This window comes from Cyprinodon tularosa, unplaced genomic scaffold (assembly GCF_016077235.1).
Source record: "Cyprinodon tularosa strain WSP-4 unplaced genomic scaffold, ASM1607723v1 ctg607, whole genome shotgun sequence".
NCBI lineage: Eukaryota > Metazoa > Chordata > Actinopteri > Cyprinodontiformes > Cyprinodontidae > Cyprinodon > Cyprinodon tularosa.
The window spans coordinates 887,895-911,975 of record NW_024039349.1 but is presented as its reverse complement, the minus strand read 5'-3'; the positions used below and the strand labels follow the sequence as shown (position 1 = coordinate 911,975).

The 24,081-nt window shown below is 38.0% G+C and overlaps 1 protein-coding gene across 1 annotated transcript; it reads right to left on the bottom strand.

Annotated features, from left to right (window-relative positions):
- Positions 1 to 21,797: 21,797 nt before the first annotated feature.
- adra2c (adrenoceptor alpha 2C) lies at positions 21,798 to 23,872 on the bottom strand. The gene has a single exon (XM_038307277.1). It carries the CDS (start codon positions 23,511 to 23,513, stop codon positions 22,158 to 22,160), a length of 1,356 nt encoding a protein of 451 aa, XP_038163205.1. The 5' UTR covers positions 23,514 to 23,872; the 3' UTR covers positions 21,798 to 22,157.
- Positions 23,873 to 24,081: the final 209 nt, after the last annotated feature.

Below are 24,081 nucleotides of genomic sequence, written 5' to 3'. Positions count from 1 at the left end.
ATCATTGAACGTGGACAGCCCTTGTAAGAGTGCATGCAAGATTAGAAGAAGCTCATTTTTCAGACTGCAAATGTGATGTTATCTGGCAAAAGGCTCACCATAGACCTCTATAACCTATTCTGTTGCTTAACATGAAATAGAAAAAGTTCAAGTTTAGTTCGGTCTTAGAGTTGTCCCTTTCAGAGGTTGTTATTATTACTGTGGATTGCTTCGGGGGTAAAGAGCTAAGAGGATAGATGCAAAGTCTGATTAAATAAGAAAATTAAAGCTAAATTGGGCACATAGTCATGGGCAATAAAACCAGGCTACATTCTAAACCACTCTATAGTGGGTTTGGATGTATGTGTGGGATACTCCTGCTGAAAGTAAACCTCCCTCTAAGTCGCAAATCTTCAACAGCCTCCAGCAGCGATTGTTGATAGATCGTCTTGTAATCACCACAATTCATCTTTCTTGGTATAAGAACGGCTTTGTTCCTCTATGTAGACGTTTACCAGTCTCTTCACTTTGTAATTTATCATGACTGCTATTCATTTAGCACTGATCATCTTATTAACCCCTGTTGATTTCCATAAAAATAAGCTGAATAGTCTGACTGGATGAACAGTTGCATGTGTAGCCATAGCAACAATAGACCGAGACACCATATATCTCAGGTTATCCCCTGTATCCTTTGTGATGATGGCAGTCTTGGAGAAACATTTTACAATTTTCTTTTCTGAAAGTAGAATGTCTGCATTTTCTCATACAATATTAAGATATAAGCGTGATATTTTGATTTTCTCTTTAAATACAGGAAAGTCATATGGTTTTTTTATCAGTCTCAGTCAGCTAGTCAATCAGTCAAAGAACAGGTGCAGGAATCAGAGTAAGAGCAGGAGCAGAATCCTGTGAAGCCTGTAAGCTGTTTTGTCTGAACAGAGAATAAAACCAGGAAAGAACTGGATTTTGACCCTTTTTTGATGTGTTGGACTACGTAAGGCAGAATCCACAGTGCATCAGGTGACTATTTGAGTTAAATTCACCTTTTGCTTTGATCACCTTTAAAGCTACAGTGTGTAATAATTACAGGGATATACAGTCAGAAATGTAATATATTATACATAACTATGTTATTTATCATCATCTACGAGCTCTGCCTCTTAACCTTAATATTTGCGTTGTCTTAGAATTCGTTATTTATAATTACATAGGAGCGGGTCTCGCAGCCATGGAGGCAGACATCTTTGCGCTACGGCAGCGCAGAGCCAACAAACTAGCGATTGCGAGATCGCCCATTACGCTCGAAAGTAACTACGGCAAGTTGAGAGAGATGAACTGAGACGGTACTGAAATCTATACCCTACACAGACTAATGAAATACTATCTGTAAAATTATCTATGTAAACAAACCTCATCACTTGAGAAGGTAGGTGATGCGGACGTCGTGGAAGACATTTTGTCCCGTAACGCTCGCCGTACTGTTGGGGGGGAGAAGCGGTTGGGGGGGAGATGTTCATGTTGCTGCGGTCTGCAGTCTGGACGTTAGATGTCGCTGAAAATTAGACACTGTAGCTTTAAGTATTACGTTTTTTGATTTTTGAATTTTAGTTTTGTATAAATAGTCACTACACTAATAGTGGAAGCTAGATATCAAGTGGATTTAAATAATAAAATAAAGTTCAGGATGACTGAATTCATATTTGCAATCTTTACAAAAGCAGACACTCTTGTGGAATTGGCTTGGTAGTATTTATGAATGGAAAGGTTTGATTAAATTATAAACTACTGCTTTTACAGCTACCACCTTTTATGGGCACATATAGTTTTAATCATACACAATAGGCTAGTCATATCTTGTAACTGGATGGGCATATCCAGCAACCATATGTAATAGCCGGTCAAGCATATGTATTAGACACTTTTCCACTGAAAGCGCTGTTTTAAAGCCCAAGGATTTGTATAATGCAGGTTATAGGAATCCTTGTGTGGTGTCTGAGCCTGTTTATGTGCAGTTTAGGTAGTCCCCTCTCCCCCCCTCTCTCTCTCTCTCTGTCTAATAGGTCTAACCAGAGCTTTCACGAGGAGACAGGAGGTTAAGCTCCTCCAGAGCCAGAGCTTTCTCGAGGAGACAGGAGGTTAAGCTCATCCAGAGCTTTCACGAAGAGACAGGAGGTTAAGCTCATCCAGAGCTTTCACGAAGAGACAGGATTCCTGTGAGGCAGAAACAAGGAAGAATTAGAATCTGATCTCACACGAGAGATAACAAAGATTCATCTGTGACAGAGGCTCAGGAAGCTAACCAACTAAGATCAACACTGCGGCGTGGGATCAAGGTCAGGCAGGAGCTTATAAAGGAGAGGTCTTCTAATGAGAGGATTAGGAACAGGTGTGCAGGAAGGTTCCAGCTCCAGAAGACCCACAGCGCATCCTGCTGGAGACAGAGGGTAATCTCCAGATCCCCACAGTAACTCCAAACCTAAGGGAAAAACAAAGAGAGCAGAAGAGGATCCTCGGCGCCCTCTATTGGGCAAGCCTGAGGATCCCAACAGGAGGTAATGTTTCTCAGTCTATAGGTATATTTTCTTATTTAAGACCTTATGAAAAAAAGAATTTTGTGTTACAATAATTAATGGGTAATGACCAACTGACTGAACAATGTTACAGCTGTGGTTAGTTGGAGCTGCCACCACAAATCTCGGCTGAGTAGGCAGCCCTAAAGACCAGGGAACGAGCAAACAGAGGATTATTGCACAGGGTTAGTGTTTTTAGGGGCTGGTTTGGGATTCAGCCTTAGTCTGTGCAACTTAGACTCATCTACTTGTATTTATGATGCCAGTTTTGCAGGGTGGTTGGTTTAGGAGTTTTACGAATTATGAACCCACGTTTTGGTGCAAACTGTGCCTATATACCTTAAATGTCTTATACCTTAAACCTAAATAGATTCCCTCTCACTGAAAGACTTTTCATGGCTCTTTGAGCTATCTATTTTTTTTCCTTTTTGCCTTATCTCTTTCATAGTTCCCCTGTTTTCTGCATACACTGCTCATTAAGGTTATAATTTATCAACATTTCGAAACATTTCTGCCAAAACTCTTTCAGAAGCTATTTTTTATGGGTGAAAGCCTTGAAATAAATTATGTCATTAGCTTTGAACCTTGAAGCTGAAAAGATAACATGTTTAATGATGACCTTGATGAAGACCAGGACCTGGGTAAAACTGGCCACCTGACAACATGTTTTTTGATGCAATATGTTATTTGATTTTTGTTCAGACCATACATTTCCTTCCATATGTATAATAGAGTATTGACTGACAAATGCTAGATTTCATTTGCGCCTTTGTCAACCTTATGTCTGGACTCCTGTTTTTGTGTCTGTGTTTCTGTGTTTGTCTCCCTTCATCCACCAGGAGGCGCCTGGTTCTAAACCGCCTCTTCACACACCTGCTGATGGTTTCCTCATTAACGGAGTGTTCTTAAGCTGCTGACTGCCACTACTTCGATGCCAGAGTGTTTGCCAGTTTAGGGTACTCTAACCAAGCTGAGTTTGCTGAGTCAAGCTGAGTTTTTGTCAACCTGAGCTTAACTTTGTTTTGTCTTTGCCTCTTGGCAGGAAGTTGTCCTGCTAACTGGATCTCTCGGACCTCCACACCCTGGAAGGATAAACTGAGCTTGAAACTGAGCTGGGGTTCAAACAGTAGGTTTGGATCCACTTTCCCCAAGAGATCATTTGATCTTTCCACTGAGAACGGGATTATTCTCCACTACGACCCATTCAAGTACCGCAGGAAATCTGAGTGGCAGTCAGTCTCTCCATTCTCCAACTATCAACCGCATTCTGGGTAAAACCTGTTCCGCCCTCCACCGAATCAGACAAACACTGGAACCACGGCACACAGACAGGAGTCAAGGATACAACAACTTCTCATGAATCGGCAACCAAAACCTCTTCTCCAAGTCTCACAAGTCAAATTCCCCACTGAGCCTGAACTAACCGCTGTGTCTTCCCCTTACTTTACAGTTCTAGTTGAGCAGTGTTCAGAGCAACACTACTCCCCTTGTTTTACTTCTTCAATAAAACCCGTTAAACCTTTTCCCTGGTCTCTCTGTTCGGTTATCTGCATTTTTGGGTCAGAACTTTGAACATCATGACACCTTAATGTTTTTGTAAAGTTTGAAGGTTAACAGTTGCATTTTAATCCCAGAAAGTTTAGCTTTTCCACAAGCACAAAAAAATCCACACACACACAAAGGAAAAGATTTACAAACACACAGAACGATTGATGCAAGAACACAAGATCCACACATACACAGAACAAGATTCACCCAAGTATTTCTGGTCTATAAACATATATAAATTAAATTACAAAGTACCAGTGGTCTTTAAACTTACTGCATTTGTGTGTGGATTTCTGAGACTCCCGGCACATAAAGGGAGTACAAATGCATATACAAATACACAAATGCATTTTTTTAAAACAAAGGATGGATTGCCATAAATCACAAATCTCCCTTCTATAAGCCAATCACAAGTAAACACTTCACGTGGGATGACACCCCCAGATCCCACATCCTCCGTATCCACCCTGGTCTGCTCCAGACCGCATGCGCAAAGCAAAGCCTACATGCTCCACGGTTTCTCCCGTCCTGCTCCTCTCCAACTTCCTCGGATAATAATTTAATATGAAATAATTAAAGCACACCACCAGAATCAGTTACACATATTTCTGCCCAAACATTTTCTTTTCATTGTAGGTCTTTGTAATAGGAATAATCATACAAAATTGGTTTGTTCTTTACTTCCAAACTCAGCATCTCTTTAACCCTACCTGCGATAAGCAGTTTGTTTTGAAGTTGTGAGCGGTGCTCTTGGAAGCTGTTGTGACTGGATTTGATTAAACTTTTAAGCCTCTCGGTATAAAATAAATATTTTGATCAAGATGAGAAATCTGCTTCCTTTAATGTTGAGGTACCAATAGTTTGCATCCAATAATGTTATTAAACGGTTTTAGTTTTTGGGAATATATAGGAATTATGCTCTAATTTGTAGTTACCAATATGTCGGTACCATACTTTAATTTGACATACTGGATCTTCTTGACGTTCTTTTTCCTGTTTGGTGCAATTGCAATTGTGGATGTTGACCTTGTCGGTCCGGAGAGGAGCTAAAAATAGCTCTGCTCCGTATTTTAATGTTGAAGGATGGAGAGGACATACATGGATGGTGACATTTGAAGGAGTAGCGGTGGAAGTGGGACAGTTCTCACTGATTAACATGAGTGCGCAAGTGCTCCGCACAACGTACGTGAGGGAGGTGGAGTGGAGGGAAGTATGTGGAATCTGGGGATAAGTCATCCCACGTGGAGTACTTTCTTGTGATTGGTTTATACAAGGGAACTTTGTGATTGGTGGCAAACCATCCCCTGTTTAAAAAAATGCATTTGTATAACGAGGCACGTCAGTTCAGTCTCAAAAATACATACACAAATGTAGCAAAGTTTAAAGACTTCTGGTACTTTGTAATTTAATTTATAATTGTTTATGGACCAGAATTTCTTTGGTGAATCTTGTCCTTTGTGTGTGTGGATTTTTTTGTGCTTGTGGAACCGTGCTGTGCATCGGCGAATCTTGTCCTTTTTCTGTGTGGATTTTTTTGTGCTTGTGTGAATCGTGCTGTGCATGTCTTGGATCTTTTCCTGTACATGTATGAATCACATATGTGTATTTGTGAAAACTGAGACCGATCTAGCTCCATACAAACAACCTTAAGCTGTAATGACGAAAAAACAGATAACCTAAAATTCAACCAGAGACAACAGTTTATGTTGGAATAGTTTATTAAATATTAAACTGCAGCAGGTCGGGAGGAATTCACTAGAATAAGCAACGGCAACTTCTGGAAGGAGATTGGAAAGTTGAGTAACCGGGCAGAAGCAGAGGGCAGAGTTTCTAATGTTGAATTCTGGTTCACTAACCTTCAAGGAGTTCAAGGACAAACTTTGAGAGACTCTGAGGAAGTTGGTTGGCATGTGATGTGACTGGTGAATCCGTCGGTATAGATTTCGTCCTGGTTGGTGTGGAGGAATCCTTCTTTGGTAATTAGTCGTTGTTCTAGGAGAATACACAGACTCAGATCCGTGAGACCAGAGACAGGCAGAATAATCAAGTGGACAAATTAGAGAACGGAATCCAAGATCTCATCCAGAGTCAGAGCCAGGGGATCCGAGAACCAGAGACAATCCAGGGGAGAATCGGGGAGTGAGGTCAGGGCACAGAAAACAGCTCAGTAAAAAAACACTATATAACAGGTCCAATAGGGTTCAGGCAGGCTCACAGAATCGGGAGGCAGAATCAAGTCAGAATCAGGCAAGCAGAAAACTAACAGGAATGGTTGACTAAAGTCACAGATGCCCAATGTTGTGCCAGTTCATAGTTGAAAAGAACAAGCTCAAAGTTCAGTTCACACAGCTAAAAATGAACTAGTTCATAATTGATATTTTCAAAAATGATCTAAGTTCACAAAGCTATAAATTAACTAGTTCAAGCTTATTTCATAAATAATCTTCCTGCCAACAGCTATAAATACTTAGAACACCTGTTGAAAAAATTACGTATGAACTACTGCAACATTTAATTTCCCTTTGGGATTAATAAAGTATTTTTGAATTAAATAGAATTTGAATTAAGCCAAAATCCTACACAACCTCATATCTAGAACCTTATAAAATCCTCAATGCAATCAAGGTATACTGTATGTGCAGTGAAGCCTTAACCTAAAAAGCCCAGATGGGCACAGTTTGCACAACAACATTTTTTTATTTACTTTTTTGTCCAAGTCTTCCTTTGTTAGTTCATAAAACTCTGCCAAGTGCTCTGCAAAACTGGCATCAGAAATACCAGCAAATGAGTCTGAATTGTGCAGACTAGTACTAGCAGTAGACATGCTGGTCTCAAATGTGGAATATATCAAAGAGATGCTCTGTCGCCCCTGATGTTCTGCATTGACCTCAACTCCCTCAGCCAAATAATTAACAAGACTGGTTACAGACACCGACTCAGAAACAGGGCCACTACTATCCACCTCCTGTACATGGGTGACATCAAGTTGTATGCTAAGAGCGAACGAGACATTGACTCACTGATCCACGCCACCAGGAGCTACAGCAGGGACATCAGAATGTCATTCAGGCTGGAGAAATGTGGCTGTATGGTTACATGGAGAGAAACGGTCATCAACAAAGAAGAGATTACACTTGCAGGAGAGAGTAACAGATGTAGAAGAGACCACAAGGCCACAAGGAAAGCAGCAACAGCCAAATACCTGCAGTGAGTAAGATCAGCATCTCCATGGATACTGAAGTTCTGGAATGGCCTGCATATCCACCAGATGTGTCCGGAATAGGGCATCTTTGGGATGTTCTGGATAGGCTTGTTTGTGACTGGGTGGATAAACCAAAACAAAGACCCTAAGGGGTCAGCATCCACACAGACAAATACCACAGGGGACACAGATTCAGGAATAATCATTCGTGATTCCATTGTGTCAACAGGCATTTCTGCCATTTATTGACAAACATTGACAAACTAAGTCAAGCATATCCAAAGTCGGTCATCTAGGGCCGCTGTCCTACAGGTTTTAAAGTTTTCCCTGCTTCAGCACAGCTGATTGCCATTGATAGCTGATTAACAGGCTTTTGCTGAATTGCAATCATAGGAATCTTTCAGGGATTGGGGTTGTGGCTGGGCTATTTGCTCATCCTTCAGGTTCTCACACCAGAGGGTGATTCCTTTGATTTGCTGCTGGACTGGATCATCAGCAGATTATCATCCACATTACCTGAGCTGTATAAGAGAAGCAGGGCTCCAGTCATTCCAGAGTGTTATACACGCATAATAACTCCCAGCCTCTCTGAGCAATTGGAAATATCATGGCCCTATAAATATATGTGTGTTATTTTCAGCTCTCCTTTCTGAGAACACTACTTTCCTGATTCTTCTCCAAATTACGAAGAAGTTGACTGGATTCATTTACTGGATTGGAACCACTCCATCTTCACAGCCTGCCCACCCAGCAGCTACAATAGCTCTCTCAAGATCACCATTTACCTGAAAGAACCAAACTCACCACCACCGATTGACAGCCACACCCTCGATCACACTCGCCTCTCCCTGGCAGAAGGATTCCCTCTTGCATGTAAACTGGCTGTCTGCTGCATTCATTTCCTCACTCCATCAGTTCTAATCTTGTGGTCTGTTTTTAGAGAACCTGCCTCCCAGCAATCCCTGCAGTTCCTGATCTACCCATCATCTTATTCCCTCCTCCTTAATAAACTCAATTATCTGATTTCTTTGTATGTGGGTCAGATACCTTAACAAAATCATGACAGAATCAGCCGTGTTGAAGCCAAGAAACATTAAAAACATTTTGGACAGTGGCCCTCAAGGACAACTTTGGAGATGCCTAGACCAAGTAATACTATTTACATTATATTCTGTAATGACTTGAAAAACAAATTAAGTGGGTGGATATATTTTGAGGTGAGCTGTAAGCCCTATACCTAGTATTGTCAAATGGCACAGTGCATTGCTATACAATGCAGCGTCTTCCTTTTTATTTTCTATTTACAAAAGCACATATTATGTTAATAATGCTATTGCTTAGTATTTACCTATTTATTTTGCTGGATTCAACATAACATGTGCCAATGTTTCTCTTTTTTTATTGAGCACTTTCTTTCCTTTTTTAGTGAAATAACTCACTGACTGTGTATGCTTTATTCACATATTTGGTATCACATGACTCAGCACAATCCCATCTTTCCAATAAGATATCATCTTTCCAATAAGGTATCATATGTATTATCATGTGTCTTAAATCAGCTTGGCCAATGAATTTGAACTTTTACAATGCATGCTAATTTTTGGTATGTCAGCTTATTTTAGGCATGTGTTCATGGGGCTCTATGTGTTAAACACATCAAAATATCCACATCCAGTTTTGTTTTCAATTTTTTTCTAATAGGTTAGGCCCCTTCCTTGCCACAGGTATCCAAAGTTTCAAAGCTGTAAGAGCTTTCGTTATTTAATTATCTAAACGTTTTATACATCTTAACTCCCATAGGGCCAGGCTAAATTTGTATTCCTTTTTAGGTTCAGTATATATAACAATTTGTAATAAATTACAATGCTGGCAGTAAATTTTGTAAACCTAAGGATCCATGTAATTTATGAGAGACCTTAGAGAGTAGGAAAACATTCTCAGGTTTTGTTCCACCTACAATAGGAGTATCTTGAAAAAATTAAGTCATTCATGAATGTTGGTCACAAGCCTCCAATGTGTTATCTTTAGTTGCTGCAGTAATTAACATCAAGATGGTGTCAGCAATAGATAACCACAGGTGTTTTTTCCTCACTTCTATAAAACATCAACTTTTTGATGCTCAAGATTTGAGCAAATATTTAATGCAGACTCATGTAAGAAGAGACAAAAAATGTGAATTACATTTCATCTGGCAAAAAAAAAAAAACAGCATTTCAAGGACATACATGACACATGATACTGTACCAGCATTTAAGCATAGTTTTAGTACGATGGGGGTTCTGTACCATGTCTACATTAAGATCATTTCCGATAGTTGAAAGTATAATAGGCTGCATGGTTGAACAGTTTCTAGCACTGTTCCCTTGCAGCAAGAAGGTTCTGGATTTGATTCCTGTTCAGGAGTCTCTGTGCATGGAGTCCTCTGGGGATGCAGTGTCTGATATACTGGGTGGTGCCTGCCACATGTTGTTGGCAGCCCACCGGCTAGACCCTACCTCATTCTCTGGGCATGGATTGAACTGTTTAACCAGAGTTTCCTGCAATAGATGCCCTAGCTGCTGCTTCTGCTTTTGAATTATCTGTCTGTCTGCTTTTAATACGGGGTCCTCCGTTCTGAGCCCTGACAAGTTAACCTGTTTTCCAATTAATCTGAAGAGACTTTTGGCCAAAATACCTCTTCAGTGATGTAAAAAATTATTACAAATTATTCATGACAGTTATTGTCACAAGGAAAACCATTAATACATTTTAGGGGCAGGAACACAGAGGCCTGAGTTTGTGTGAATTGCTATTTTCCTTAAATAGAAAATAAATATTTTAAAACAGAAGCATGCATTTATCTTTGTCTAAAATAAAACAATTTCTTTGATATCTGATTAACAGGTGAGAAAAGGTAAAAAAAACAAACAAACAAATTAAAGTCTCTTTTTGCTGCCTTGTGTGGCACTAGAAATGTGCTACAACTTCTTATGCATAACATACACAGTTTGCTAAAAGGCTAGATGATGCAACAGATGGCAAAAGCTATTAAGTGCAAGGTTAGATATTAGAGGATTCAGCAGAAGCGGGTGGGGGGTTGGAGTGAACTTCATAGCTATCCAAAGGTCACAGCCAATAGCAGCTTGAGTGAAACTAAGGGACTCTTGAGCTCTGACTGTGACAGTTGGACTCAATAATAGCCCAACCACTCAAATCATATAAGTGGGTTTTTTCATGCATCGCATTGCAAAGATGATGCACAGTGATGTACTGTGGCTGTTTTTTTGTTTTTTGTTGTTTAATGTTAGTCTGTGTACATTATTAATGAGTAATCAGTATCTTATATGTCTTTGATGGCAGAAGATGTTTGACAATAGTTTCCAATAATTGCAGTGTTTCAAAATATGTTAAAGTGTTTCAGTAAGTTTGTAAAAGTGTTTTGTCAAACATGTAAAAGTGTTTGCAGACCAAATATTTAAGGGCTGAACGATCCACTCAACTTTCCAACTACGTGGTTTGGGACGGGCATTAATATGGTGGACCCCCGGGGGAACACACAAACAGAGGTTAGAGCTTAGAGTAGTGTTTTGGGGCCAGTTTGGGATTGGGCCTCATTCTGGCTTATTTAACTCACATTATGTCGTAGGTACTAACATTTGTTATCGTGTATTCCTCAGCTGAAAGGGGTAGTTTCCTAGTGTTTTGAGCTATGAATTGCAACTCTGGTTCCTATAAATCATTGGTGAAGAGAACAGTATGCTCTGTAATTGATTGGATTTTAATGTCTAAAACTATGTTAGGTTTCCTTTTTGGCAGAATTTAGATTTACATAGCTGTCTTATGACCAAAGTTTGAAGCTTTTCAAGTAGTTGATCAAGGAGGACATTCAATAAATTGAACTGGGTTTAAAAGAGAAATTCAGTTGAATGTAAGATTCAAACATGGTTGGGAATACATTTTTAATGCTTGGCCCTCAGATCAGTTCCTAAATAAGACATTACTGATTAGAAATGTATTTCATAGCAGAGATGGTTTATTTGTTTTTCAGTTCAAATAGGTTTTATCTGCTCTAAAATAGATCCCAGAATCTGCTGGGATCACTGAACACTTAAGATTCTCATTGTTCCAGGTCATAGTCATTCAAAAAAAAAAAAAAAAAAAAAAAAAAAATCAAAAACAAGACACTTTGCTTCCCATCCATGAAGCTTTTTCAAGCTTTTACATTTTGAATCGAAAGAGCTTCCTGGATGGGAAGCGAAACGTCTTCAAACTTGGAAACAAATTCCAGTAGATTGTTTTTAATTTTCTTTTTCTAGACATCCCGGAATCCGACTTACGCTGACTTAAAATTCTTCTTGCTTTGCCTGAGTGAAATATCTTGATGAAGCTGAAAACTTCGTCTTGCTCTGACAAAAACAATATTAAAACTGATGTGTAACTATAAGCTTTTTACAGATAGGACTGAGCTGTCCAGTAATCTAAAACACATTTTTATTCTAATATCTGACCAGCTGGAAAGGAACGATAGACAACCCACCTACTTTGCACACATGCAAATTTCTCAGTGAAATTTGCTTTTATTTTTACAAAATTCTTTAAAAAATATATTTTAAGATTTGAAATGTGTCTGTTTCACAGTGCTTATTTAAGCTATTGCTGCATTCCAATTTTTTCCCTCCAACAATCTGCCTCAAGGGACCTTTTGACCGCATGTAGCTGTTTACCCAAGAGTCCCTTAATTAGGCAGATTAGCACTCTAATAGGCAGAGGTTGCCTTATCTAATGGCCATCTTTTCTAATGCTCTCATTTTTAATATCATTTCAGTAAAGGAAGCGATCATGCTGTTAACGGGGCTTTGTGCACCTGTTGGTGTGACTTCTGGGATATACTTTTTATTTTATATTTTTTTTTCAACAGAACCTGCAGAGGAAATATAACTAATATCAATATTGTATTCTAAGGCTAAACACACAAATCAGTAAAACAAGTGCAAGAAGGTGAGATTAACATCCTGAGAATTAATTTTGTTTATGGTCCGGGGACTGAACTGGAGCCTCTAGAGATAAATGCCAAAGACATATACTTCATAAATGGTCAACTCTGAGCAACCTTTATGGTACAGCAATTTAAAAACTGTTGGGATCTGGAGCTGTACCACCTTTCTCCAGCAGAGTGCGCCGTGGATCCTCCTGAGCTGAGCCTCCAACACACCTGTGGCGCATCTCATCATCAGAGGATCCTCCACTATATAACCTGCCTTCAGACCTTGCCTCAACACCGCAGTGTTGATCTAGTTTGGAATCCTGTCTCTTCGTGAAGCTCTGGATGAGCTTAACCTGCCGAGCCTGCCCTCGTGAGCCAATTATATGATATGAACATATAGTTGTTATGGTTCTCCCCGTTTGAGACTCTGAGTTTTTCCTTTTTCTGTTATCAGTTGTTCTGTCTTGTTCTTTGGTTTATTTTCCATTATATTCTAGCAATTTAGTTAATTTCTGTTGCCCCCTTGTGCTTGTTTTCTTTCCCCTTGGCTTCCATCTAATCAGTTCCACTCACACCTGCTCCTTATTCAGCTCATTACTCCATCCTTTGTTCTGTTCCCCTTAAATACTCCACCTCTGCAGTCACTCAGTGCTGGTTCCTTGTTGTTGGTTGTTGCCTCCTCATTTCTGGCTCCCCACACCAACCTCAGCCTCCTCATCTATGCATTTGGGTCCTCAAAACCTCCAACGCATTGTGACAATAGTATGCTGTTATGAATATGAGACTATAAATATCATTTATGTAGTAGAAGATAAGTATGAATTTCAGGCCAAATTGTAACAAGTATGAAACAAGTATTTGATACACTTACTTCAGGTCAGTCTTCAAATCATGCTGATGGTCACCTTCCTCATGATCACTGATGCCCCACGAGATGAAATTTTGTTCTTAGCCCCAGATCAAGTGAGACAAATCTTAAACTTCTTCCATTTTTCTTACTGGGCTAAGAGTTGTTGCCTTCTTAAAGTGCACTCAGTTTGAATGCTAATATTGTGAATGTCTTCCATTTTATTTCTATGGGTGAATCTGAAGCAAAGCAAACCTGTTTGAAGAAAAGGTTCTGAATGTAATGTGGTGGTAAAATGGTGTGAAGCGAAATTCGCAGAAATTGAAGAATCCAAACCTTTGTTTACATTTGCATTGCAAAATCCAATCAGGGACCAGATGTGACTGTGATATAAAGTAAAGAAGGCAGCAGAGACAAGCGTATTTTACTAAAAATGAAAGATAGAGAAAATGTTGCAAACAGAATTAAAGGGATTAGATTCCTGCAGCTGTATTGCTGTGTATGATATTAATAATGAAAAAACAATTAATCAAAGTGCTTGATTGGTATCATTCTTTTAATAGCCAATCAGGCTAATTAGTCAATATCTAAGCTGATAACCAATGGGGGTATGGGATTGATGCAATCTACTCTATAATATGTGTTTCAAGTATTGTCAACAATTATCTTATAGTAACACATAGTTGAACACTCATTTTAAAATTTTCTTTCTATTTTTAAAAGTTTTTACAAAAATATGGAGGGCCATCAGTGACACCTAGAGACACAGAGCTGTTACACCCTTTCAGTTGTTTTTTTTTATTTTCCACAAGATGGGTGAACCACATTCCACAAACAAGGCTTCTCTTGCTCTGCTTATGTTCCTTACAGAGCACTTTGCTCTCAATCTGCAGGTTTACTAATGGTTCCTAATATTTGTAAAAGTAGAATAGGAGGCAGATCTTTTAGTTATCAGGCTCCTCTCCTATTGGACCAACCACCAGTTTTAATCTTTTTGATAAAGCTTATAGTTATAGTGGCTCAGGTTATCCTGAGCTATCTCTTTAGTTATGCTGTAGAGGCCTAGACTGCTGGAGGACATAGGGACCCCTTTTCAACATTTTGCTTCATTCTTTCCCTATTCTCCCACTCTGCAAAATTTGTTAGTTCAATCTCTAACGTTCTGCTCTCTCTGCTTTTTCTCATAGTAGCTTCGCCTCATCTGTTCCTTTTTGGCTGTGACACTATCATGGAGAGAAATATCAGCCGTGCCGCTGCTATCAACACCTTTGTTTATAGATTTTGGAGATGGGCCTGTTTTTCCAGTGTAGTCCTGTTTCTCTGACTGTGACTGGCTGGATGTGCTCTCTTCATTCTCTGACACGGGTTCATGCTCAGAGCTCGTCTGCCTGTCTGTCCGTTTACTGGAACGGGGCAGCCTTTTACAGTTGCCTTTTCTATCTCTGCTTCTTTCTATGTGTCTCCTTCTGTCTCCTTGAACCCCAGTCTTCCACAGCAGATGGCCGCTCACACTGAGCCTGGTTCTGCTGGAAGTTTCTTCCTGTTAAAAGGGAGTTTTTCCTCTCCACTGCCGCTACAAGCATGCTTAGTATGAGGGATTGCCTTTGAGTCAATAGTCGATGCAATCAACTGTTTTTTTTCTTAGATTGAAAACTTTGAATCAATTTGACTGTATGATCTGGAGAACTGTAAAGTGCCTTAAGATGACAAATGTTGTGAATTGGTGCGTAACAAATAAACTGAATTGAATTGACTGGTTTCTTAGCATTACCCAAGTCAAAGATGTATACAGTATTTTTTATTTTTGTAATATTCTAGACATGAGAAGAAGAAATTCTACTACTATAATTTCTAATCCTCCTAAAAAAAAAACTCCTATGTTTTTTGTTATCTCAGTGCAATTAAATGCCATCCAGATTAAATAACTAAATAATTAGCTTGGTTTTTAAAGACTCTGGTTCAAAGACAATAACTTTTGTTTTGCTTTCATTCAAAACAGAATATTTAAATCTATCTTGGATTTTTTTTCCTTGAGACATACCTGTACTTAATAGTGTCCACACCATGGGAAAAAATGGTGTTACCCCTTGTTTAATGAAATAAAAATTCCACAATCCACTTGAAGAAGAGGTTTTTAATCTCAATGGTATTTTTTCCTGGTTAAATAAAGTTTAAATAAAAACAATCCACAAAGCTTAGATCTGACAAAAGTGATAATAAATAAAAAATCCAATCAACAAAGGTTGGAAATAGCTTTTCAATCATGCTTTAAAATAGCAATAAAAAAATATAAATAAATAATTAAACCGGTCAGGCACTAATTCTTTGCCATTTCTATCAAGGTTATTTGGCCAGTTGCGTAGTCTAAGTGATATGCAAGTATACGTGATAAAACAACTTTACAATCTCTTGGACTTGCAATTAACAAATGAGCCCTCTTTTATTTGGTGCAAATCCCTTGAGTATGACAAACATGACAACTGCCACAAATGACATTGTGATGTTCAATATAAAGTAGATAGGGATCATAAGTAATTTCTTACGACCAGTTTTTCCTTATACTAAGGAACACCTGCATATGGAGGATTTTTCCTGCCAAAAAGAGCATTGAAAAGTCTGCAGAACAATTAGTGAAATGAAACAAAAAGTGTTGCATTAGTATTACCTGTGGTTATCTTTGTCTAATATAAGAGTCTGTAACATAATCTCAATCATTGAAGTGAGAAAATAAAGGAAGATGCTCTGAACATTTTATTGCATTTTTTTACTCATATGTGCATTATATATTTGCTGCACACCCTTGGTTCCTTAATAGTAAAATATACAGAAATGGTAAAGAAAAGAACCTAAAAACACACAAAAAAGAAAATCCATTGAAAATAGTATGCCTTATTTTGGCATATATTCAAGCTTTTGGACAAACCTTGATTTTCCCCTGACTTTGTTTTTTTATGACTAATGACATGGTGCTGTCTGTGGGTTTGTACTTTTGAGTTTAGAAATAAGTATTTTAGATCAACACAAGATATGGAACATGTATCAAAACATAAGTAATTATATTTTATATTCACAACATATATTAATCTTGGTTTAAATAAATTAAGTATTGCTTTCATTTATAACATAATAATAGAGACAACAGATTTCACTGGTAATTGCGTAATTAATCATGGTTTAGAATTGATGTTAGTTGAAGGAGATCAGCTTGATGCACACCAATTTAATCAAGAGAAGAAAAACTGAGCATTTTTCTATTAATCATGATTTATGCAAATTGAACCATAATGCCAGCAAGGCATAATGCTCTGATAAATTCAAACTAAGTAAAGAGAGAGATGATTCAGTTATTTGTTATTTTACATTTTAATTATTGATAAAAGAAATATTCCCTTTATGCTCTCAGTCCCTCAAGTTATGAATTAACAGACCATAATATGTACTGATGTCAGGAGATTTGTGTTACATTGTCAGAGTATCTTCTCCTGTAGTAAAACAAACCATGAGATGTTTTCACAAAGAATACAGTAATTCCTCATTAAATGAAAAAAACAATTATGGACAAGCAGAGCACAAAGGAGTGTCTTCAGTCAGAGACGTCTCTAGAGCTGGTGAAAACAGACCAGTACAGGAGATCCTTCCTGCCATACAACTATCAACATATGCAACAGTTAATGGAAAGTTACAACAATATTACATTTTTTCCTAAAGATCAATAAAGTACCTTTAAAATTATTTGAATTCTGGCTTCCCTTAAAAAAAACCTAAATTAAAATTAACTATTATATATATGACATAAGTTGAATGGGTCTAGGAATTATCGGGGTTGAATCCAATCTATAAATTTAAATTGAGAAATCAGAGCAGTTGTATTGATGCTTTGACACCAGTTTGTTCAGGCAAAACAAATAAATGTGTTACTCAGAAATGTCAGGGGCCATTCGACATCTCCCCCACACCCGACTGAAAAAGCTGTTTCTTCATTGTAATTTCATCATTCTTTGCATTAAAAAAAAATGTCTAGGTTTATTTTGATAATCCACCCAAACCTATAAACCCTAAGACCATTGAGCAGAAGGAAAGGTTGTCTCCAAAAGCTTAGTGTAAGACTGAATATGTAAATACCGTAGCATTCCATATATGTTGATCATCATCATTTCTATTAAATGATGATGGGCATGGGACTCGAAACATTTAATTAATTTAATGAAACATTTAATTCAGGCATGTTATAAAAGCAAGAGTTCTTTCGCCCTTGCTGTAGCTCTCATTTTTAATATAATTTCAGTAAAGGAAGCCATCATGCTGTTAACGGGGCTGTGTGCACCTGTTGGTGTGACTTCTGGGATATACTTTTTATTTTATATTTTCTTCAACAGAACCTGCAGAGGAAACATAACTAATAACATTGTATTCTGAGGCCAAACACACAAAAAATTAAAAAGAGTGCATGAAGGTGAGATTAACATCCTGAGAATTAATTTTGTTTATGGCCCGGGGACTGAACTGGAGCCTCTAGAGATAAATGCCAAAGACATATACTTCATAAATGGTCAACTCTGAGCAACCTTTATGGTACAGCAATTTAAAAACAGAGTGGTTTCTGTCAGACACAGTAATAGAGATATCCTTCCTGCTCACAGCCAATGCTGTAAATAATGACACTTGAAAGAAATTAACATTCAAATTAACATGTTAAAACTGAACCGGATTTAATGACTTGGCAAAGTCTTGGGGGGGCTAATGTATAGCCCCCCAGAAATGCCATACTTGAAAAATAAATCTTCAAAGCATGTGGGCCAGGCTTGGGATTCTAATAATTATTGAAATTAATCCATCTTTTAATGTTCTATTAGAAATGTTTCATTACTAAACACCAATGGTTTGATTTATCTGTGTAACTACATCTGGATCTGAACCTGTGCATTTAATCTGACATAAGTTTTTTTTTAATAACTCACAATGCTTATAATTATTTCATTTGAACTTCCAAAAGGACAATTCTTATAGATATTCTTCAGTTGGATCTCTCTTTAAAAAAAAACATATTTTAAGCAAATACTGAATAAAATATCGATATTCAGGTACTAAAAATGAACAGCCTAAACTTTAGGATTCTTAATGTGTCTTATAATGCTTAAGGCTTTGCTAAGCTGGACAAGACTTAAGAACCGTCAATATTTCACCTTATTTTAATGTAAAAATATATATATATGAATATATTTTAGCAAGTAAACATGAATATCCACTAAGCACTGTTATTTCCAAGAAACCTTTAGCTATGGTTGTGAAACTAAAAAGTAGCGTTGTCCTGAGTGGGTGGTGGAAAGACAACATGTATCATTTATGTTTGTGTGAACAGAACAGATACAATCTGTGATTTCCTCATAGCTGTGTAGACACTCCAGAGGGGAATATTAAACAATGCAGATCAGCCATTCCTCCTTCCTCTTTTCAACCTTTGTGTTCTAAATAGCTTCATAGAGAACAGCATAAAAGGATATACTGACAGCCTTTGGGAGATATTTCCTTTCCAATGTGTGACACAATCATATCTGAGCCAGGAGAGCATGTCAACAAACACTTAAGGCAAGTCAAATAAAGCGAGATGTCAGTCAAGTGCTTCAGTCATAGGCTCACAAAGGAATCCCCAAGGAACTACAGGACTGTGGAAAGTATTGCATTTTGTTATTTCTGCAAGTTAGACAGGAAATCTGACACCAGTGAATCATTACGCCCACCTAGTCCCAATCTGTAATGTCCTGCAATATCCAAATCACTTTTTATTTCTACATGAACCTGTGATAATTTTTTAAAGACGTGAAGCAAAAAGCTAATTACCTATCAACAAGTGTTAACATGCATCTGACACAAAGTAAAACAGATATACTTTTACTGAATCCACACAACATCAGTAGTTGAAAATAAAATACATGTAAATGAACACAGAGAAAAGGGTTAGTAATTATTCATATTTATATTTAGGTATAGTGGAGGATTTTCACAAATTTTTAAAAGATCTGCCCTCCGCTACCACAGTATACATGTCAGATCGAATAATACTACATATACTTCAGCGATAGTATCAAGGTGTTACTTTATTCTATCTCTTATGCTATATCCGTTGGTTGTGCTGTTCTTTTTACATCTCTTTGCAGGAGATGAAGCAGACTGAAGATGTTTTATCATTGCCTCCCATTTATCTCCTCTTTCTTTCATCTTTTCTCCTTTTTCCTGTTTTTCATTTCCTGTTCTACTTAGATTGCAGTGTCCATATAATCTGTAATACTCCCTGCATAATTATAATAAAGCTATTTATATGCATAAATCAAGCCGAACACTATGGCGATAGCTGTACTGGTCCACTTGTGAAAGTAAAATCTGCTGGGCTCTCTCTTTTTGGAATCAAGACAATTATTCTTATTGCCACATCGCCAGACAGGACACTGTTAAAAAAAAAAGAAAGAAAAAGAAAAACTCTGCCCTCTCCACTTACAAAAAATAATGCACATGCACAACCCTGTACCCGCTCCAGAGAAGGAACGCCTATTAAATACATAAGAGAGCGTGCACAAGCCTATTTCTACTATTTTGTGCACATTCTGCTTAAATGTTGATGTTTGCATTGATTACCGTATATACGTTTATTTTTCAAAAGAAGATGTGCAATTTTTCCACTATGTCAGACTCACCACCAGGTAAATGAAATGGGGAAGAGTAGTATCACACCTTTATGTAAACATATCGCCTAAATGATTGACAATTAGGAAGACCACTTATTTTGATGATCCACCTGGAAAAAGAACATCCTCCACTATGCATTTAAGTTTTGTTTTTTTTAACTGGCAAACTTAATTGTTTTTCAAGTGGCTATCACTTTTATGAAAGATGTTATTGAAGATCAATTAATGTTTATTCATATAACCTAGGTAGAGAATGTAATTAAAGTATTTAGTCGTATTTGGTCGAACTTGCACATATTAAGCACATATGAAGTTTTCAAGTTATATGGCACAGCTGAGCCATATAAACTGGGAAGGAGGATCATCTTCCCGCAGGGCAAAGACTCCCCAGCCTCTGCTGCATTAGAATAATCAAGATGAACACATTTTAATTTTAAAGACTGACATAATCAAAGCACATATTTAGATTAAATTATTAAATCTTTGGTGAGACTTGCAATTCGCTCTCTGCATATTCCCTTCCATTGTGGGTGCGCTGCTGCTATTTTGCGAACAAGAGGCACGATTTAAGTCTAAATGTGAAAAACCAATTCAGATCTAACTCAAAAGTCAAAAGACTAGGGACTTAACCTTAGTTAGAGATCGTTCTTTAAAGTATTATCTCTGGAGGGCTTAACATCAAAAATCCTTTTTCTTTGAGAAAAAACGTGGAAAGCATTATTCCTTATAATCATGCATTACATTTATGTTACTCTATCACATTAAATTCCCATCAAATACACTCTTATTTGCATTTGTATTTTACAAAATGTGAAAAAGTCAAAAAGCATAAACACATCTGCAACCTGGTACTAAGTGCAGTATCTAAAATAAGATACCCATGCTGATAGTAACTGAAACACAAACAAGTTCATTTTGATTTTATCTGAATAGTTTTATTCAGGCTTTAAGGACTAAATAGCAAACAGTTCATATAGAATATGTGAATCTTTGAATTACACAACTGAGTGTCAGTATAACAAATAAGCAATGTGTTTTAGCAGTTAAAATTAACAAAGCAGATGTAGTAAAAATGCAGCAGATTTTCTGAGGAACGCTGCTGTGTTTATTTTATCATTTTAGATGTGCTTAAAGCAAATAAGTAAACATTTGCTCCTTTAGAAAACAAGACAAAGGTTAGCTATAACAACAAAACACCTCAGAGCTTTGTTCCTCAGTCACATAAACATTTTAATATATTAACACGTGTGATTATAGTAAAGTAGTCTTTTCACGTATTTACACAAGAAAATTAGCCCTTCTGGCTGGATGAAGGATAATTTTTAATGAGCAAATCTTTTCCATGTATTTGTGTACATTGTGAGAGTTTTTACGTCTTTTTTGTGAACCTTGAAAATGAGCCTAATCAGCTTTAAATTTCAATAGAGTGAGTCTGCATGAAGAGCAAAAAGAACATTAAGCAGACAAATACAAATACAAACAAGCAGTTTGTAAGAGGTAAGATACAGCTTACTTTATCCTAAACAAGATCCATATGTTGCTCATTTTGTCTCTGTGTTCAAGTTTACAAAGTAAATGCTTCAGTGAGTATCCATCTGTCTCTACAGTGACCGCTATTCTTTCAGAGGAGAGACAGGACTGAAAGGGAAAAGCATTGCCTGTACTGCCACTCCTCCACACACCATCAAGTCCAGCTTGATCATAAGATTTGTTCTGATGGCTTGGTTCATCTCACACATATTTAATTTAAGTACAGAGAGGTGACTTTTGTTCCTTGGTTGAGATACATGTCATTGAAACAGTTTTGCTACTTATACAGTAAGCAAAGAGCCCCTTTGTCCCATTGGTCCTCATATTGAGAGTGATGTAACAGTAAGGTCAAGAAACAATCGGTAAAGAAACAGAGAAAAAAACAAACTATTATCACAACCGTATCATGAAGATTGTCAAGGCCTTTATATTATATTCAGTTATAATGTTATGAATTTAGATCTGAGTTAATCTGTAAACCCTTCTTCTGCTAATAAGTATATTTAAAGGCAGTCACTGTGGCAGGCATGCATCACAGGGACTGGAAAGGGTCATATTTAAATGAAGAGACCAAACCATTAGAGGGAATAAGCTGAGGCCCAAGTCAGAGTCCAAAAGCAGTTGGAGGCAAAGATGCCTCATTCATCACTTTTTCCACCCATTTTATGTCTTTTTCTAAAAATGTATCTAAATTTGTAACTTGTTGCTGTCATTTCCTTTCTAATACAATCCTTTGAAGACAGTGAGCGCAAGCACCACATGCTTCATCAGTCAAGCAACCCCGTAAATTTGACTTTACGTCTATCTACTATAATCCTGGTCATGCAGGGATCCCTTAAAAAGATCGTTTCCATGACTTACAGAGAATTTTCTGGAAGGCTCTGCGAAAGTCCTGATTGAAGATGGTGTAGATGACTGGGTTCAGGGAGCTGTTACAGTAGCCAATCCAGAAAAAGAACTTGAACATGGTCTCTGGGATCTTGCATGGATCACGGCAGATTCCATATAAGCTGTAAGAGAAAAAGAATGGGAACCAACACAACACAAAAACTCCCATTACCACAGCCAGGACAAATGTGAAGCGTTTCTCCCGTGCAGCAGAGACTTTCTTCCGATTTACAGTGCTCCGGCGTTTGCGACGGGAGGAGAACAGTTCCAAGGACTTTGAGCTAGAGCGTGACTTCCTGCTGGAGTATTTGGAAGCAGAGCTGCTCTTCCTGCTGGACTTTCTGTCCTTTCTGTCATTCTGGTATTGTTTGGAAGAACCAATGCACTTTTTTTGTTTCTCATCTGATGAGCTGCTATCTTCAAAATCATCATCTTGGTTATTTGATGGATGTTTCGGGTCATTTGATTTAGGAGATCGAGCTGTTCGCTCCTGGCAATGCCCATTCTCAGGTTCTTGCTCTTTCATGCTCCCACCCTGAGTGGACATAATGGACCCTCCCATGCCTGGCTCGGTTTGGTCAATCCCATTTTCATGAGGGGAATCCATGCCCCTCTTTTTCTCCGACAGCGTCCTGGTCCTTGTTTTCGCCACTTGATAGATTCGAATGTAGACCAAGATCATTATAACACAAGGAGCAAAGAAGGATCCAATGCTAGAGTAGAGAATGTACCAGGTCACGTCATTCAGCTGACATGTGGGTCTCTCATGACTGCTGCTCCTGTCCATTGAAATCAATGGAGGGAATGAAATTACAGCTGAGATCAGCCACACCACCACAATCATGCCTTTAACTCGTTTAGGGGTCCTCTTTAAGTTGTACTCTACTGCCTGTGTCACCGACCAGTATCTGTCCAAACTGATAGCACAAAGATGAACAATTGACGAGGTGCAAAATAAAACATCCAGAGCAAGGTAAATATCACACCAAATTTTGCCAAAAAACCAGTAGCCCATGAGTTCATTTGCCAGAGAAAAGGGCATGACCAGAGTGGCAACCAGTATGTCCGCACTGGCTAAGGAGACCAAGAAGAGGTTCTGGGGTGGTTTGAGAGCCCTGCTAGTTAAAACTGCAATAACAACTAGGACATTTCCTACTATTGTAAACAAAATGAGAAAGCTTACAAGACCAGCCAGACCCCATATTGCCAGCTGGGTGTACTCTTGGCTTTCAGATGTTAAATTAGATGAGATATTTCCCACCTCTGTCCCATTTTCCAGGCTGGAAAAATTAATAAAATCCATTCTTTGCTCAGTGTATGACTTTAAAAAAATACTAATGTTCCAGAAAAAGCCTTATTAAGACTTGAGCGCATATTTTGCTGCATAATAAATCTGCCTACATCAGATGGCTTTCTCCTCTCATCCACATAGAATCGTCCACATTCTGCGCACAAGTCTTTCCTTTAGAAAAAAAAGGAGAAGGGTGAAAAAAAAGCCCAAATATAAAAATATTTTTAAAAGTCTTAATCCCAAAAGGTGCGCACAGCTCAGCGGTCACATTCCCATGAATAAAAAGCGACAGCTTCCTCGCAGCGTCTTCTACCATCCCGACTGCGCCCGTATCTCTCCACCTCCACCTCCACACTGCGTCCTGAGAGAGATTTGTAACCACCACGTGTCCTGTGCAAAAAAAAAAAAAAAGATACCTGTTCCGCACGAAAGAATAAAGAGAAAGGGAATGACATGGTGTTACATTTTAAATATATTTAAATGTCGTAACTTTTGTACGAAAAATACCTAATTCAATGTACCAATGCGTAAGCAGTGTCTGCATGTATTGACAGCTGGTCAGAAATATATATCACTCTTT

Bases quoted from the DNA above. Each gene is read 5' to 3' on its own strand.
- adra2c (XM_038307277.1), bottom strand. From the start codon at position 23,513: ATGGATTTTATTAATTTTTCCAGCCTGGAAAATGGGACAGAGGTGGGA.